At 40.8% G+C, this 17904-nt stretch overlaps 1 protein-coding gene across 6 annotated transcripts in view; it reads left to right on the top strand.

Annotated features, from left to right (window-relative positions):
• Window positions 1–290: 290 nt before the first annotated feature.
• The window catches only part of LOC103317603 (nuclear receptor subfamily 2 group E member 1), a 628264-nt gene continuing 610650 nt past the window's right edge, over window positions 291–17904 (top strand). For 2 of the 6 annotated variants that reach the window (XM_031928792.1, XM_031928790.1), the window contains exon 1: window positions 294–648. In XM_031928792.1, coding sequence (XP_031784652.1) covers window positions 639–648 — 10 coding nt within the window. In that variant the 5' untranslated portion in view covers window positions 294–638. Of the gene's footprint in view, window positions 649–17904 lie in introns of all 6 variants that reach the window. The other 4 variants (XM_031928795.1, XM_031928793.1, XM_031928794.1 and 1 more) reach the window with 4 other exon arrangements.

Here is a 17904-nt window from a genome sequence, read left to right as displayed (position 1 = left end):
ATACAAAAATTAGTACTATTTTTTTAACAATATTTACTATTATTTAGCATAAACTTGATTTGTGCAGGTGTAACAAACATATTATATTTCTTCTATCTTATATATACCAATGATAAGTGTGAAGATTGATGGGCGTGCCTTTACGTCTAGTGGTGGTCTGTGAAAGATTACAATGGTCAAATAAGGTGTGTGGGTGGAGTCAACCAATGACGAAGCTTGGCGGCATAAGGGGTCACTGGAAATATAGACTCAGAACCGCCCCCTAAGGTAAGATATACTTGCCTTCATACTGATTTTATGTTGACTAGGTACTACTAGTCAGTCAGTCAGTAAGTCCTGAGAAAAGTGTGAATTAACGGGATCTGGCTATTGTACTTTTTTGATTGTGATTATCAACAGATACTCAGAAACCAATACACTTGATATCATACATGTATATAAATAGATAATTCTTATGAAAGGAATTTTAGTTATAATATAAAGCGAAAGAAGTTTAAAAAATCTTTATTAATACAGTGATTTGAAATAGTGCCATCTAATGTTGCTTTTATTTAAATTATTCTAACTTTTTATTCAAAGACTATTTTCTTTTATTCAGTGGTTATATTTACAGCTTTATACATGTATTATTGATTGTGATGGGAACGGGTTAGTATTCAAATTCAGTTTTATAAGTACGTGTGGTACTTAAGTTGTTAATTAAAAATGGTTCCTTCGTATTTTTTGATTACTCAGTTTTAAGATTACGCAGCGTTAAATCTATGCAGAACTCAAATCACATAATGTTATTTCGAATGATTTGAACATTATTGCTATTGCGACATTTTATTAATGATTCAAACATCTAATTTAACCATGGTTTGCAGTTTTTAGAAAAAGAAAATAACATAATTTAGGGTATATTCAATAATGGTTTGAACAATTTTTAAAAAAATATTTTTACATTGAATTAGGGATATTTTAAAGGTACATTTCTATGATTTAATATACAACGAATTTGAACATTTGATTTTAAAATCATAAATATATTTTTCTCAACTTAAAATTTCGAATTCATATAACCTAAAATTAGAATACCTTGTTACTTATCATAAATATTTTGTTATCGAAATTTCTCATACGTTTAACTACGTTTTAATATTGTACTGGTATAACTACTAGGGATGTGCAAGCGAAAAGTCAAGTTTTATATTTACTTACGACATTGTGGTACGGTACAAATTAAATTAAAGATATAATACATTATAACTTTTTAGATTTTATTCAAGAAGTTAACATATTAATTGAGCGAAAATTTAATATTCAGAATGGCAAAAATATTTAAAGGTTGCTAAATCAGCTCAAATAACTAATCGAGTTATTTTTTAGGTGAAACTCGAAAAAATACTCGGAGCTTTAAGTAACATATCACTGTTACAAAACAAGGAAAAAACTAAGTATTTTATAGTTTTTGTTAGATATGTGTAAAAACTCGATAATTGTAGTGTTTAACTAGATTTTTATCATAAAATACTTACTTTAGAATCAAAACAAAAAAAGTTCGAGTTGGACTCGCACATCTCTCGTAAATAAGATCCATACGCATTATTTATTGAAAATATAAAGTTTATTGTTTTGTAATAATTTAATCTAACAAATTTCGTCTTAAAAAAGGTCTATGTATCAATGTACATTAAAATATTGCTGTATAGGAATTACGTCTACCTCCTCTTCCTCATTTTCAAACTTGATGAGATGGTTGCCGCATGCATCGCACGAAAGCTGCTACAGCTGTTGTTCCTTACTCGAGTGCAGGCTTTTCATCGCAGGGTCTTGAGCGTAATTTCAAAGTGTCACTTGCTGCCTATCAAAGTGGCTGCGGTGGTTGTTATCAAGGCGCTTGCTGGCTGCGGTGAATTCCAGTGCATGGATGACTGCAATTGAATCCGAACCTGGAGTGGCCGTGGATCACGTTATTAATGTCGTTCTTGATATCGCAGGCCATCAAGTTCTGGAGTCGACTGATTAAGTCGCATAATGGTCAGTGCCCAGTCCCCAGTTCTAGTACTGTCCCTGGTCAAAAACGCGGCAGTGTCTATACTCTCTGTATCTAGCATTCACACGTCGGGTCTGTGTCACTGGCTAGTGCTTGAATCGCCCTAACGGTCACCCAGCACTTAGATAGATGCACAAATACTAACGGGCAATGAATTATCGGTGACACGAGTATTTTCTTACTATATAGGATTCTATTTTGACGGTTGCTCCCATGCTGCCAGTAGAGAAAACACAAACTTATCCAACGGAAAGATATTTACAGCTTCGACACTTGAAATGCGATACTATTTAGGGGATGTGGTAGCTGAAAGCACTGTTTTTCTATTACATATAACTTTTTAAATAAATCTTTTTAAGAGAAGCCGAGTCTGTAGCGCCGTAATGTTAATATTAATAAATCGTTCTACCGAAGGAAATGTTGATCGAACTATTTTTTTTAATTTTTATAGTTTTTCTAAAAATTTGAGCTAACTTCAAAATAATTGTAATAACCTAATTTTACATGAAACTTTTTAAATAAAGCTTTTAAAGAAAAACTGAGTCTGTAGCGCCGTAGTGTTATGTTGAATGAATAGTTGAGTTGGAGATTTTATTTGCGGCGTGAACACACACTTATTTATAAACATCTTAAACTTTATTTAAAACCAGTGAGGCGCAGCAAGGTTTAAAAGCAGTTTTAAAGTATATTGGGTCGTGGTGCTTCCGACGGCACAGTAAATATAGCATAACTTATACTTGCTATCGGGGTGCTACTGCGCCACTTGATAAATTCAATTTATTTATCGTTTTTATCTAGCAGTCAAGAATCGTAAAAGTATTCTTGCTTTTGCTCGCTTGGCTAATAAAAGCATGCCCAGCTTTTTCAGTACACTGCTTTATATTGCTAAGGAGGCATAAAAATTCCATGTATTAAATCTTTCTAGCAAAAGCTTTCGTGATTGAATGACTTTATTTGATAACATCTTTTTGCTTCCGCACTCCCAAAAGACTTGCGGACGATAATAGGTCATGGTACGCCTGCACGTGTCTTGAGAAAGTTATACGATCCAGAAGTCAACGACAGTGACCAAAAGAATATAAGAGAGAAGACACTCTGCATAGGGGAGAAAGAACAAAGTAAGTAAACTCCAAATAATGAGACATGGCAGCCTTTTTATTGGTCGAGCGGTCCTCTCATAACTACTAATGTACGCACATCAAGGGTGACTGTGAGGGAGCCTATAGAGCAAGCAAGAGACGAAAGAAATGAGAGATAAACGTGAAAAATATACAGCACCTAAGCTTCTGATTGGCCGCACTACCTCCGGCACCTACTAATACCTTCATACTAAGGGGATAGTAGTGAGGGTGCTATCAAGTATAAAAGGCCCAGGGCACAAGACCTGAGGGAGCAGTCTATCTTAAAAAGCTTATCGCAACGCGGAAGCTCTGCCCGAATCCAGGGTCAGGCACCGATGGCGTTAAGACCTTGCGTTTTGAAGCTTCGTCGTCGTCCGTGCTTATAAAGCAAATCAACCCGTAGAGTTACTGTCCAGTGACAACACTCATAACTTTAGGACATAACAATATTGTTTATTATTCTTTATTACATTTATAACCTCACTGGTATTTGTTGGTTTAAGAAATATGGAATTTGCATTCATATCTGGCAGTTTAATTTCGCCATTTTTAGGTTTTACTATACCATCACCCAAATTATAATGAGTAACCTTATCTAAAAGTTTTACATAATTTTTGTATTCATATTTAAGCTGTTCATTGTTTATAATCCAGTTGTCATAGTTTGTATAGAAGTTCCTTTTTTCGCATGATTTAATAATGGCATCAGTGATAGAATGTCGTTTCAGTTTCTGGATTGTGCAATCTTTGTTAATTTTGTATAATTGAGAACAGTTGTTCTTGTTGGTTTATTGTTTTGAACTTTTATTTTATTGACAGCAATAGAAATGGGGTAATGGTCAGTAATTGATAATTTGAGTTTATAAGTAACTCCTGTATGGAAATTTTCAACAGTATTATAACGCAAATCACCGTACGATTGTGATACATTTCGGTACATTACTATAGACTTGTGTACGTTGACGTACATTCGCGTAGATTTTAGGTGGAATTCGGACATTTAATACAGCATTATACGTAATCGTACGCAAACGTACGAAATTGTGCACAAACGCAAACGTACACTAATGTACGAGACCGTACAAAAAATTGCTGGAGTATACTCATTAATACGAATATGTACGGATTTATACATTTCAGTGATCAATTTTTGTATGCGATTTCAATTTTTATACGTCAAATTTTACTGTTCTAAAAGATACTTGCTTGTGCATAAGCGTACGTAAGCGTACGCGAACGTACGTAAACGTAGTGAACGTATACGTGAACGTACGCGAACGTACGTGAACGGACGCGAATGTATGCAAATTGTCATAAATGTACGCGAACGTACACAATTATACATGTTTGTACACAATTGTACAAAAAAGTAATATTTCGTAATTTTCTGATTTTTTTATATAGAAGTACATAAGGTAATTTTTAATGACTCGCGGGAGATATTTTATTCATATTAAATGTTTTATAAAAAATATTCATTTATTTAATAATTATATCTTAAGTTAGTTCACATATTTAGTGAGCATTGCTTTGTAAAGGGAACTTATAATATTTAAAAAATTTTTTGTTTAAATCAAATTATTAAAAATAAAAATGTTGTAGCTCACAGCTATAGTGTTTTGGTGTTATCATCTGGATGGAAAAACCGTATTGGCCCCCATTATATGAATTTTATAAATTTTATCAATTAAAACAACTTCGAAAAAATAAACTAAAGGTTACAAATTTGTTGATGATTATCACCTGATAATCAGCTGATTATCATTAGCATTTTATCTTATACAAACGCATAATTGTAACTATTAGCTTAAATAAAAATATTAAGCTGGTATCACATGATAATCAGCTGACGTTTTGGCACGTACGATTACCAGCATATTATCAGCTGATTATTAGCTAATAATCAGTTGATTGTTATCTGATTTTTTTAGTAGGGCCATGTGCTAATAAATTACAATTTCCAATTTTTTCATACTCATTTAGCAGGTTATTATTACATATATTGTTACTTATATTTCTTGTAATGTCTGAAATATAATGTTTTTGATAAAGTAATGGTAATTGCTGATATACCATATTAGACTATAAATAATTTGCTGCGCAATACGATTATTACTTTTTTTTCAGTACAAATCTTTTTCATTTTCAAAATCAAATATACTATCAACGTTTTCAACTGTATCGTTTAAATGTAATAATAAGTGAATATTATAATACATGTACTTTTTACCGTATAATTTTCCAATAATATACATTTACCTACATTTACGTACGGCCGCGTACGTTCACGTACATTCGCGTACGTTCGCGTACGTTTGCATATTTTGCCGTAAATGCTGATCTAAATCCTTTTTGTAAATGTACTCAAAATGTAGGATTCGGCACGATACTGTACAACGACATATCTCCACGTACATTCGCGTACGTTTCTGTACAATCGTGTAAAAAATGTCCGAATTTCACTCAAAACGTACGCGAACGAACGCAAATGTACAGCATTGTAACAGTTACGTACTGAAATGTATTGCAAATATACGGTTATTATTTCCAGTCGGGCTGTATTCAGGTTTCTAGTTTTAATAAAGATATTATCTATACAGGATCCTTTAGCTATACCAACAGGCGGCCTTGTTATATTTACAAAACTGGGTATATAACCCTTATCAAAAAAATTGCAGGGAAATTTTTGACGCGATAGCAATCAATATCAATATTGAAATCTTCTATAACATCATGATCTCTTTTTGTCATAGTAACATTTTCAGTTTTGCTAAAACTTTACAGAAACATATTTGGAAGTGTTTGGAGTTCGAATCATACGTTTTTAGAAAATATCCGTGCAGATGGCTCTGTGTGTGTATGTATGCATACTGTCATAACTCTGGAAGTACGTAACCGATCGTAATAAAATTTGGCATGCATATAAATTTTTCTGATTCTGGATTTAGGAATAGTAATTGTGCAACTAGGGGGGGGGGTGGGCGGGACAGGCTATTTCTAACGAGGGTGAGATTTGAGCACGAGTTGGAGTCGAGGGGTCCGCAGGCGCCTGAGACGGAGACAAGTGCTCATATCTCACCCGAGGTAAAAATTGCCCTCCCCCCCTTGTTACACACTGTAAATTTTCAAAAATTTTCAATTTTAAGCGCTTTGATTTTAGCTTTTATCCTCGCTTCCCTCGCATTCCTCCGATGTGCCGAGGTGTTGATTAAATAAATGATTGAGCTCGGGGAGCGCGGCGTAGTTGGGTTTAAGCGCTTTGATTTTAGATTTTATCCCCGCTTTGCTAGCCTTCCTCCGATGTGTCAAGGAGATTTTATAAATAAATTGCTGATCTCCGAGAGCGTAGGGCAGCTGGGTTTAAGTGCTTTGATTTTAGATTTAATCCTCGCTTCGCACACCTTGCTCCGATGTGCCGATGTGTTGATTAAATAAATGATTGAGCTCGGGGAGCGTGGGGTAGTTGGGTTTAACCACTTTGGTTTTAGATTTTATCCTTGCTTTGCATGCCTTCCTCCGATGTGCCGAGGTGTTGATTAAATAAATGATTGAGCTCGGGGAGCGTGGGGTAGTTGGGTTTAAGCACTTTGGTTTTAGATTTCATCCTCGCTTCGCTCGCCTTCCTCCGATATGCCGAGGTGTTGATTAAATAAATGATTGAGCTCGGGGAGCGTGGGGTGCTGGGTTTAAGCGCTTTGATTTTAGATTTTATCCTCGTTTTGCACGCATTCCTCAGATGTGCCGAGGTGTTGACTAAATAAATGATTGAGCTCGGGGAGCATTGCGTAGTTGGGTTTAAGCGCTTTGATTTTAGATTTTATCCCTGCTTTGCTCGCCTTCCTCCGATGTGTCAAGGAGATTTTATAAATAAATTACTGATCTCCGAGAGCGTATGGCAGCTGGATTTAAGCGCTTTGGTTTTAGATTTTATCCTTGCTTTGCACGCTTTCCTCCGATGTGCCGAGGTGTTGATTAAATAAATGATTGAGCTCGGGGAGCGTGGGGTAGTTGGGTTTAAGCACTTTGGTTTTAGATTTCATCCTCGCTTTGCACGCCTTGCTCCGATGTGCTGAGGTGTTGATTAAATAAATGATTGAGCTCGGGGAGCGTGGGGTAGCTGGGTTTAAGCGCTTTGATTTTAGATTTTATCCTCGTTTTGTACGCATTCCTCAGATGTGCCAAGGTGTTGACTAAATAAATGATTGAGCTTGGGGAGCGTGGGGTAGTTGGGTTTAAGCGCTTAGATTTTAGATTTTATCCTCGCTTTGCTCGCCTTCCTCCGATGTGTCGAGGAGATTTTATAAATAAATTACTGATCTCCGAGAGCATGGGGTAGCTGGGTTTAAGCGCTTTGATATTAGATTTTATCCTTGCTTTGCACACCTTGCTCCGATGTGCCGATGTGTTGATTAAATAAATGATTGAACTCGGGGAGCGTGGGGTAGTTGGGTTTAACCACTTTGGTTTTAGATTTTATCCTCGCTTCGATCGCCTTCCTCCGATATGCCGAGCTGTTGATTAAATAAATTACTGATGTCCGAGAGCATGGGGTAGCTGGGTTTAAGCGCTTTGATTTTAGATTTTATCCTCGTTTTGTAGGCATTCCTCAGATGTGCCGAGGTGTTGACTGAATAAATGGTTGAGCTCGTGGGGCGTGGGGTAGCTGGGTTTAAGCGCTTTGATTTTAGATTTTATCCTTGCTTTGCATGCCTTCCTCCGATGTGCCGAGGTGTTGATTAAATAAATGATTGAGCTCGGGGAGCGTGGGGTAGTTGGGTTTAAGCACTTTGGTTTTAGATTTTATCCTTGCTTTGCATGCCTTCCTCCGATGTGCCGAGGTGTTGATTAAATAAATGATTGAGCTCGGGGAGCGTGGGGTAGTTGGGTTTAAGCACTTTGGTTTTAGATTTCATCCTCGCTTCGCTCGCCTTCCTCCGATATGCCGAGGTGTTGATTAAATAAATGATTGAGCTCGGGGAGCGTGGGGTGCTGGGTTTAAGCGCTTTGATTTTAGATTTTATCCTCGTTTTGCACGCATTCCTCAGATGTGCCGAGGTGTTGACTAAATAAATGATTGAGCTCGGGGAGCGTTGCGTAGTTGGGTTTAAGCGCTTTGATTTTAGATTTTGTCCCTGCTTTGCTCGCCTTCCTCCGATGTGTCAAGGAGATTTTATAAATAAATTACTGATCTCCGAGAGCGTATGGCAGCTGGATTTAAGCGCTTTGGTTTTAGATTTTATCCTTGCTTTGCACGCTTTCCTCCGATGTGCCGAGGTGTTGATTAAATAAATGATTGAGCTCGGGGAGCGTGGGGTACTTGGGTTTAAGCACTTTGATTTTAGATTTTATCCTTGCTTTGCACGCTTTCCTCCGATGTGCCGAGGTGTTGATTAAATAAATGATTGAGCTCGGGGAGCGTGGGGTAGTTGGGTTTAAGCACTTTGGTTTTAGATTTCATCCTCGCTTTGCACGCCTTGCTCCGATGTGCTGAGGTGTTGACTAAATAAATGATTGAGCTTGGGGAGCGTGGGGTAGTTGGGTTTAACCACTTTGGTTTTAGATTTTATCCTCGCTTCGATCGCCTTCCTCCGATATGCCGAGGTGTTGATTAAATAAATTACTGATGTCCGAGAGCATGGGGTAGCTGGGTTTAAGCGCTTTGATTTTAGATTTTATCCTCGTTTTGTAGGCATTCCTCAGATGTGCCGAGGTGTTGACTGAATAAATGGTTGAGCTCGTGGGGCGTGGGGTAGTTGGGTTTAAGCACTTTGGTTTTAGATTTTATCCTTGCTTTGCATGCCTTCCTCCGATGTGCCGAGGTGTTGATTAAATAAATGATTGAGCTCGGGGAGCGTGGGGTAGTTGGGTTTAAGCACTTTGGTTTTAGATTTCATCCTCGCTTCGCTCGCCTTCCTCCGATGTGTCAAGGAGATTTTATAAATAAATTACTGATCTCCGAGAGCGTATGGCAGCTGGATTTAAGCGCTTTGGTTTTAGATTTTATCCTTGCTTTGCACGCTTTCCTCCGATGTGCCGAGGTGTTGATTAAATAAATGATTGAGCTCGGGGAGCGTGGGGTACTTGGGTTTAAGCACTTTGATTTTAGATTTTATCCTTGCTTTGCACGCTTTCCTCCGATGTGCCGAGGAGATTTTATAAATAAATTACTGATCTCCGAGAGCATGGGGTAGCTGGGTTTAAGCGCTTTGATATTAGATTTTATCCTTGCTTTGCACACCTTGCTCCGATGTGCCGAGGTGTTGATTAAATAAATGATTGAGCTCGGGGAGCGTGGGGTAGTTGGGTTTAACCACTTTGGTTTTAGATTTTATCCTCGCTTCGATCGCCTTCCTCCGATATGCCGAGGTGTTGATTAAATAAATGATTGAGCTCGGGGAGCGTGGGGTAGTTGGGTTTAAGCACTTTGGTTTTAGATTTCATCCTCGCTTCGCTCGCCTTCCTCCGATATGCCGAGGTGTTGATTAAATAAATGATTGAGCTCGGGGAGCGTGGGGTAGTTGGGTTTAAGCACTTTGGTTTTAGATTTTATCCTTGCTTTGCATGCCTTGCTCCGATGTGCCGATGTGTTGATTAAATAAATGATTGAACTCGGGGAGCGTGGGGTAGTTGGGTTTAACCACTTTGGTTTTAGATTTTATCCTCGCTTCGATCGCCTTCCTCCGATATGCCGAGGTGTTGATTAAATAAATTACTGATGTCCGAGAGCATGGGGTAGCTGGGTTTAAGCGCTTTGATTTTAGATTTTATCCTCGTTTTGTAGGCATTCCTCAGATGTGCCGAGGTGTTGACTGAATAAATGGTTGAGCTCGTGGGGCGTGGGGTAGCTGGGTTTAAGCGCTTTGATTTTAGATTTTATCCTTGCTTTGCATGCCTTCCTCCGATGTGCCGAGGTGTTGATTAAATAAATGATTGAGCTCGGGGAGCGTGGGGTAGTTGGGTTTAAGCACTTTGGTTTTAGATTTTATCCTTGCTTTGCATGCCTTCCTCCGATGTGCCGAGGTGTTGATTAAATAAATGATTGAGCTCGGGGAGCGTGGGGTAGTTGGGTTTAAGCACTTTGGTTTTAGATTTCATCCTCGCTTCGCTCGCCTTCCTCCGATATGCCGAGGTGTTGATTAAATAAATGATTGAGCTCGGGGAGCGTGGGGTGCTGGGTTTAAGCGCTTTGATTTTAGATTTTATCCTCGTTTTGCACGCATTCCTCAGATGTGCCGAGGTGTTGACTAAATAAATGATTGAGCTCGGGGAGCGTTGCGTAGTTGGGTTTAAGCGCTTTGATTTTAGATTTTGTCCCTGCTTTGCTCGCCTTCCTCCGATGTGTCAAGGAGATTTTATAAATAAATTACTGATCTCCGAGAGCGTATGGCAGCTGGATTTAAGCGCTTTGGTTTTAGATTTTATCCTTGCTTTGCACGCTTTCCTCCGATGTGCCGAGGTGTTGATTAAATAAATGATTGAGCTCGGGGAGCGTGGGGTACTTGGGTTTAAGCACTTTGATTTTAGATTTTATCCTTGCTTTGCACGCTTTCCTCCGATGTGCCGAGGTGTTGATTAAATAAATGATTGAGCTCGGGGAGCGTGGGGTAGTTGGGTTTAAGCACTTTGGTTTTAGATTTCATCCTCGCTTTGCACGCCTTGCTCCGATGTGCTGAGGTGTTGACTAAATAAATGATTGAGCTTGGGGAGCGTGGGGTAGTTGGGTTTAAGCGCTTAGATTTTAGATTTTATCCTCGCTTTGCTCGCCTTCCTCCGATGTGTCGAGGAGATTTTATAAATAAATTACTGATCTCCGAGAGCATGGGGTAGCTGGGTTTAAGCGCTTTGATATTAGATTTTATCCTTGCTTTGCACACCTTGCTCCGATGTGCCGATGTGTTGATTAAATAAATGATTGAGCTCGGGGAGCGTGGGGTAGTTGGGTTTAACCACTTTGGTTTTAGATTTTATCCTCGCTTCGATCGCCTTCCTCCGATATGCCGAGGTGTTGATTAAATAAATTACTGATGTCCGAGAGCATGGGGTAGCTGGGTTTAAGCGCTTTGATTTTAGATTTTATCCTCGTTTTGTAGGCATTCCTCAGATGTGCCGAGGTGTTGACTGAATAAATGGTTGAGCTCGTGGGGCGTGGGGTAGTTGGGTTTAAGCACTTTGGTTTTAGATTTTATCCTTGCTTTGCATGCCTTCCTCCGATGTGCCGAGGTGTTGATTAAATAAATGATTGAGCTCGGGGAGCGTGGGGTAGTTGGGTTTAAGCACTTTGGTTTTAGATTTCATCCTCGCTTCGCTCGCCTTCCTCCGATGTGTCAAGGAGATTTTATAAATAAATTACTGATCTCCGAGAGCGTATGGCAGCTGGATTTAAGCGCTTTGGTTTTAGATTTTATCCTTGCTTTGCACGCTTTCCTCCGATGTGCCGAGGTGTTGATTAAATAAATGATTGAGCTCGGGGAGCGTGGGGTACTTGGGTTTAAGCACTTTGATTTTAGATTTTATCCTTGCTTTGCACGCTTTCCTCCGATGTGCCGAGGAGATTTTATAAATAAATTACTGATCTCCGAGAGCATGGGGTAGCTGGGTTTAAGCGCTTTGATATTAGATTTTATCCTTGCTTTGCACACCTTGCTCCGATGTGCCGAGGTGTTGATTAAATAAATGATTGAGCTCGGGGAGCGTGGGGTAGTTGGGTTTAACCACTTTGGTTTTAGATTTTATCCTCGCTTCGATCGCCTTCCTCCGATATGCCGAGGTGTTGATTAAATAAATGATTGAGCTCGGGGAGCGTGGGGTAGTTGGGTTTAAGCACTTTGGTTTTAGATTTCATCCTCGCTTCGCTCGCCTTCCTCCGATATGCCGAGGTGTTGATTAAATAAATGATTGAGCTCGGGGAGCGTGGGGTAGTTGGGTTTAAGCACTTTGGTTTTAGATTTTATCCTTGCTTTGCATGCCTTGCTCCGATGTGCCGATGTGTTGATTAAATAAATGATTGAACTCGGGGAGCGTGGGGTAGTTGGGTTTAACCACTTTGGTTTTAGATTTTATCCTCGCTTCGATCGCCTTCCTCCGATATGCCGAGGTGTTGATTAAATAAATTACTGATGTCCGAGAGCATGGGGTAGCTGGGTTTAAGCGCTTTGATTTTAGATTTTATCCTCGTTTTGTAGGCATTCCTCAGATGTGCCGAGGTGTTGACTGAATAAATGGTTGAGCTCGTGGGGCGTGGGGTAGCTGGGTTTAAGCGCTTTGATTTTAGATTTTATCCTTGCTTTGCATGCCTTCCTCCGATGTGCCGAGGTGTTGATTAAATAAATGATTGAGCTCGGGGAGCGTGGGGTAGTTGGGTTTAAGCACTTTGGTTTTAGATTTTATCCTTGCTTTGCATGCCTTCCTCCGATGTGCCGAGGTGTTGATTAAATAAATGATTGAGCTCGGGGAGCGTGGGGTAGTTGGGTTTAAGCACTTTGGTTTTAGATTTCATCCTCGCTTCGCTCGCCTTCCTCCGATATGCCGAGGTGTTGATTAAATAAATGATTGAGCTCGGGGAGCGTGGGGTGCTGGGTTTAAGCGCTTTGATTTTAGATTTTATCCTCGTTTTGCACGCATTCCTCAGATGTGCCGAGGTGTTGACTAAATAAATGATTGAGCTCGGGGAGCGTTGCGTAGTTGGGTTTAAGCGCTTTGATTTTAGATTTTGTCCCTGCTTTGCTCGCCTTCCTCCGATGTGTCAAGGAGATTTTATAAATAAATTACTGATCTCCGAGAGCGTATGGCAGCTGGATTTAAGCGCTTTGGTTTTAGATTTTATCCTTGCTTTGCACGCTTTCCTCCGATGTGCCGAGGTGTTGATTAAATAAATGATTGAGCTCGGGGAGCGTGGGGTACTTGGGTTTAAGCACTTTGATTTTAGATTTTATCCTTGCTTTGCACGCTTTCCTCCGATGTGCCGAGGTGTTGATTAAATAAATGATTGAGCTCGGGGAGCGTGGGGTAGTTGGGTTTAAGCACTTTGGTTTTAGATTTCATCCTCGCTTCGCTCGCCTTCCTCCGATATGCCGAGGTGTTGATTAAATAAATGATTGAGCTCGGGGAGCGTGGGGTGCTGGGTTTAAGCGCTTTGATTTTAGATTTTATCCTCGTTTTGCACGCATTCCTCAGATGTGCCGAGGTGTTGACTAAATAAATGATTGAGCTCGGGGAGCGTTGCGTAGTTGGGTTTAAGCGCTTTGATTTTAGATTTTGTCCCTGCTTTGCTCGCCTTCCTCCGATGTGTCAAGGAGATTTTATAAATAAATTACTGATCTCCGAGAGCGTATGGCAGCTGGATTTAAGCGCTTTGGTTTTAGATTTTATCCTTGCTTTGCACGCTTTCCTCCGATGTGCCGAGGTGTTGATTAAATAAATGATTGAGCTCGGGGAGCGTGGGGTACTTGGGTTTAAGCACTTTGATTTTAGATTTTATCCTTGCTTTGCACGCTTTCCTCCGATGTGCCGAGGTGTTGATTAAATAAATGATTGAGCTCGGGGAGCGTGGGGTAGTTGGGTTTAAGCACTTTGGTTTTAGATTTCATCCTCGCTTTGCACGCCTTGCTCCGATGTGCTGAGGTGTTGACTAAATAAATGATTGAGCTTGGGGAGCGTGGGGTAGTTGGGTTTAAGCGCTTAGATTTTAGATTTTATCCTCGCTTTGCTCGCCTTCCTCCGATGTGTCGAGGAGATTTTATAAATAAATTACTGATCTCCGAGAGCATGGGGTAGCTGGGTTTAAGCGCTTTGATATTAGATTTTATCCTTGCTTTGCACACCTTGCTCCGATGTGCCGATGTGTTGATTAAATAAATGATTGAGCTCGGGGAGCGTGGGGTAGTTGGGTTTAACCACTTTGGTTTTAGATTTTATCCTCGCTTCGATCGCCTTCCTCCGATATGCCGAGGTGTTGATTAAATAAATTACTGATGTCCGAGAGCATGGGGTAGCTGGGTTTAAGCGCTTTGATTTTAGATTTTATCCTCGTTTTGCACACCTTGCTCCGATGTGCCGAGGTGTTGATTAAATAAATGATTGAGCTCGGGGAGCGTGGGGTAGTTGGGTTTAACCACTTTGGTTTTAGATTTTATCCTCGCTTCGATCGCCTTCCTCCGATATGCCGAGGTGTTGATTAAATAAATGATTGAGCTCGGGGAGCGTGGGGTAGTTGGGTTTAAGCACTTTGGTTTTAGATTTCATCCTCGCTTCGCTCGCCTTCCTCCGATATGCCGAGGTGTTGATTAAATAAATGATTGAGCTCGGGGAGCGTGGGGTAGTTGGGTTTAAGCACTTTGGTTTTAGATTTTATCCTTGCTTTGCATGCCTTGCTCCGATGTGCCGATGTGTTGATTAAATAAATGATTGAACTCGGGGAGCGTGGGGTAGTTGGGTTTAACCACTTTGGTTTTAGATTTTATCCTCGCTTCGATCGCCTTCCTCCGATATGCCGAGGTGTTGATTAAATAAATTACTGATGTCCGAGAGCATGGGGTAGCTGGGTTTAAGCGCTTTGATTTTAGATTTTATCCTCGTTTTGTAGGCATTCCTCAGATGTGCCGAGGTGTTGACTGAATAAATGGTTGAGCTCGTGGGGCGTGGGGTAGCTGGGTTTAAGCGCTTTGATTTTAGATTTTATCCTTGCTTTGCATGCCTTCCTCCGATGTGCCGAGGTGTTGATTAAATAAATGATTGAGCTCGGGGAGCGTGGGGTAGTTGGGTTTAAGCACTTTGGTTTTAGATTTTATCCTTGCTTTGCATGCCTTCCTCCGATGTGCCGAGGTGTTGATTAAATAAATGATTGAGCTCGGGGAGCGTGGGGTAGTTGGGTTTAAGCACTTTGGTTTTAGATTTCATCCTCGCTTCGCTCGCCTTCCTCCGATATGCCGAGGTGTTGATTAAATAAATGATTGAGCTCGGGGAGCGTGGGGTGCTGGGTTTAAGCGCTTTGATTTTAGATTTTATCCTCGTTTTGCACGCATTCCTCAGATGTGCCGAGGTGTTGACTAAATAAATGATTGAGCTCGGGGAGCGTTGCGTAGTTGGGTTTAAGCGCTTTGATTTTAGATTTTGTCCCTGCTTTGCTCGCCTTCCTCCGATGTGTCAAGGAGATTTTATAAATAAATTACTGATCTCCGAGAGCGTATGGCAGCTGGATTTAAGCGCTTTGGTTTTAGATTTTATCCTTGCTTTGCACGCTTTCCTCCGATGTGCCGAGGTGTTGATTAAATAAATGATTGAGCTCGGGGAGCGTGGGGTACTTGGGTTTAAGCACTTTGATTTTAGATTTTATCCTTGCTTTGCACGCTTTCCTCCGATGTGCCGAGGTGTTGATTAAATAAATGATTGAGCTCGGGGAGCGTGGGGTAGTTGGGTTTAAGCACTTTGGTTTTAGATTTCATCCTCGCTTTGCACGCCTTGCTCCGATGTGCTGAGGTGTTGACTAAATAAATGATTGAGCTTGGGGAGCGTGGGGTAGTTGGGTTTAAGCGCTTAGATTTTAGATTTTATCCTCGCTTTGCTCGCCTTCCTCCGATGTGTCGAGGAGATTTTATAAATAAATTACTGATCTCCGAGAGCATGGGGTAGCTGGGTTTAAGCGCTTTGATATTAGATTTTATCCTTGCTTTGCACACCTTGCTCCGATGTGCCGATGTGTTGATTAAATAAATGATTGAGCTCGGGGAGCGTGGGGTAGTTGGGTTTAACCACTTTGGTTTTAGATTTTATCCTCGCTTCGATCGCCTTCCTCCGATATGCCGAGGTGTTGATTAAATAAATTACTGATGTCCGAGAGCATGGGGTAGCTGGGTTTAAGCGCTTTGATTTTAGATTTTATCCTCGTTTTGTAGGCATTCCTCAGATGTGCCGAGGTGTTGACTGAATAAATGGTTGAGCTCGTGGGGCGTGGGGTAGTTGGGTTTAAGCACTTTGGTTTTAGATTTTATCCTTGCTTTGCATGCCTTCCTCCGATGTGCCGAGGTGTTGATTAAATAAATGATTGAGCTCGGGGAGCGTGGGGTAGTTGGGTTTAAGCACTTTGGTTTTAGATTTCATCCTCGCTTCGCTCGCCTTCCTCCGATGTGTCAAGGAGATTTTATAAATAAATTACTGATCTCCGAGAGCGTATGGCAGCTGGATTTAAGCGCTTTGGTTTTAGATTTTATCCTTGCTTTGCACGCTTTCCTCCGATGTGCCGAGGTGTTGATTAAATAAATGATTGAGCTCGGGGAGCGTGGGGTACTTGGGTTTAAGCACTTTGATTTTAGATTTTATCCTTGCTTTGCACGCTTTCCTCCGATGTGCCGAGGAGATTTTATAAATAAATTACTGATCTCCGAGAGCATGGGGTAGCTGGGTTTAAGCGCTTTGATATTAGATTTTATCCTTGCTTTGCACACCTTGCTCCGATGTGCCGAGGTGTTGATTAAATAAATGATTGAGCTCGGGGAGCGTGGGGTAGTTGGGTTTAACCACTTTGGTTTTAGATTTTATCCTCGCTTCGATCGCCTTCCTCCGATATGCCGAGGTGTTGATTAAATAAATGATTGAGCTCGGGGAGCGTGGGGTAGTTGGGTTTAAGCACTTTGGTTTTAGATTTCATCCTCGCTTCGCTCGCCTTCCTCCGATATGCCGAGGTGTTGATTAAATAAATGATTGAGCTCGGGGAGCGTGGGGTAGTTGGGTTTAAGCACTTTGGTTTTAGATTTTATCCTTGCTTTGCATGCCTTCCTCCGATGTGCCGAGGTGTTGATTAAATAAATGATTGAGCTCGGGGAGCGTGGGGTAGTTGGGTTTAAGCACTTTGGTTTTAGATTTCATCCTCGCTTCGCTCGCCTTCCTCCGATATGCCGAGTTGTTGATTAAATAAATGATTGAGCTAGGGGAGCGTGGGGTGCTGGGTTTAAGCGCTTTGATTTTAGATTTTATCCTCGTTTTGCACGCATTAATCAGATGTGCCGAGGTATTGATTCAATAAATGATTGAGCTCGGGGAGCGTGGCGTAGTTGGGTTTAAGCGCTTTGATTTTAGATTTTATCCCTGCTTTGCTCGCCTTCCTTCGATGTGCCGAGGTGTTGATTAAATAAATGATTGAGCTCGGGGAGCGTGGGGTGCTGGGTTTAAGCGCTTTGATTTTAGATTTTATCCTCGCTTCGCTCGCCTTCCTCCGATATGCCGAGGTGTTGACTAAATAAATGATTGAGCTCGGGGAGCGTGGGGTAGTTGGGTTTAAGCACATTGATTTTAGATTTTATCCCTGCTTTGCTCGCCTTCCTCCGATGTGTCAAGGAGATTTTATAAATAAATTACTGATCTCCGAGAGCATGGGGTAGCTAGGTTTAAGCGCTTTGATATTAGATTTTATCCTTGCTTTGCACACCTTGCTCCGATGTGCCGATGTGTTGATTAAATAAATGATTGAGCTCGGGGAGCGTGGGGTAGTTGGGTTTAACCACTTTGGTTTTAGATTTTATCCTCGCTTTGCACGCCTATCTCCGATGTGCCGAGGTGTTGATTAAATAAATGATTGAGCTCGGGGAGCGTGGGGTAGTTGGGTTTAAGCACTTTGGTTTTATATTATATCCTCGCTTTGCACGCCTTCCTCCGATGTGCCGAGGTGTTGATGAAATAAATAATTGAGCTCGGGGAGCGTGGGGTAGCTGGGTTTAAGCACATTGGTTTTAGATTTTATCCTCGCTTCGCTCGCTT

Source organism: Nasonia vitripennis, chromosome 4, assembly GCF_009193385.2.
Source record: "Nasonia vitripennis strain AsymCx chromosome 4, Nvit_psr_1.1, whole genome shotgun sequence".
In the NCBI taxonomy this organism is placed as follows: Eukaryota; Metazoa; Arthropoda; class Insecta; order Hymenoptera; family Pteromalidae; genus Nasonia; species Nasonia vitripennis.
The sequence above is the reverse complement of the archived record's forward strand: the minus strand, read 5'-3'. Positions and strand labels throughout refer to the sequence as shown.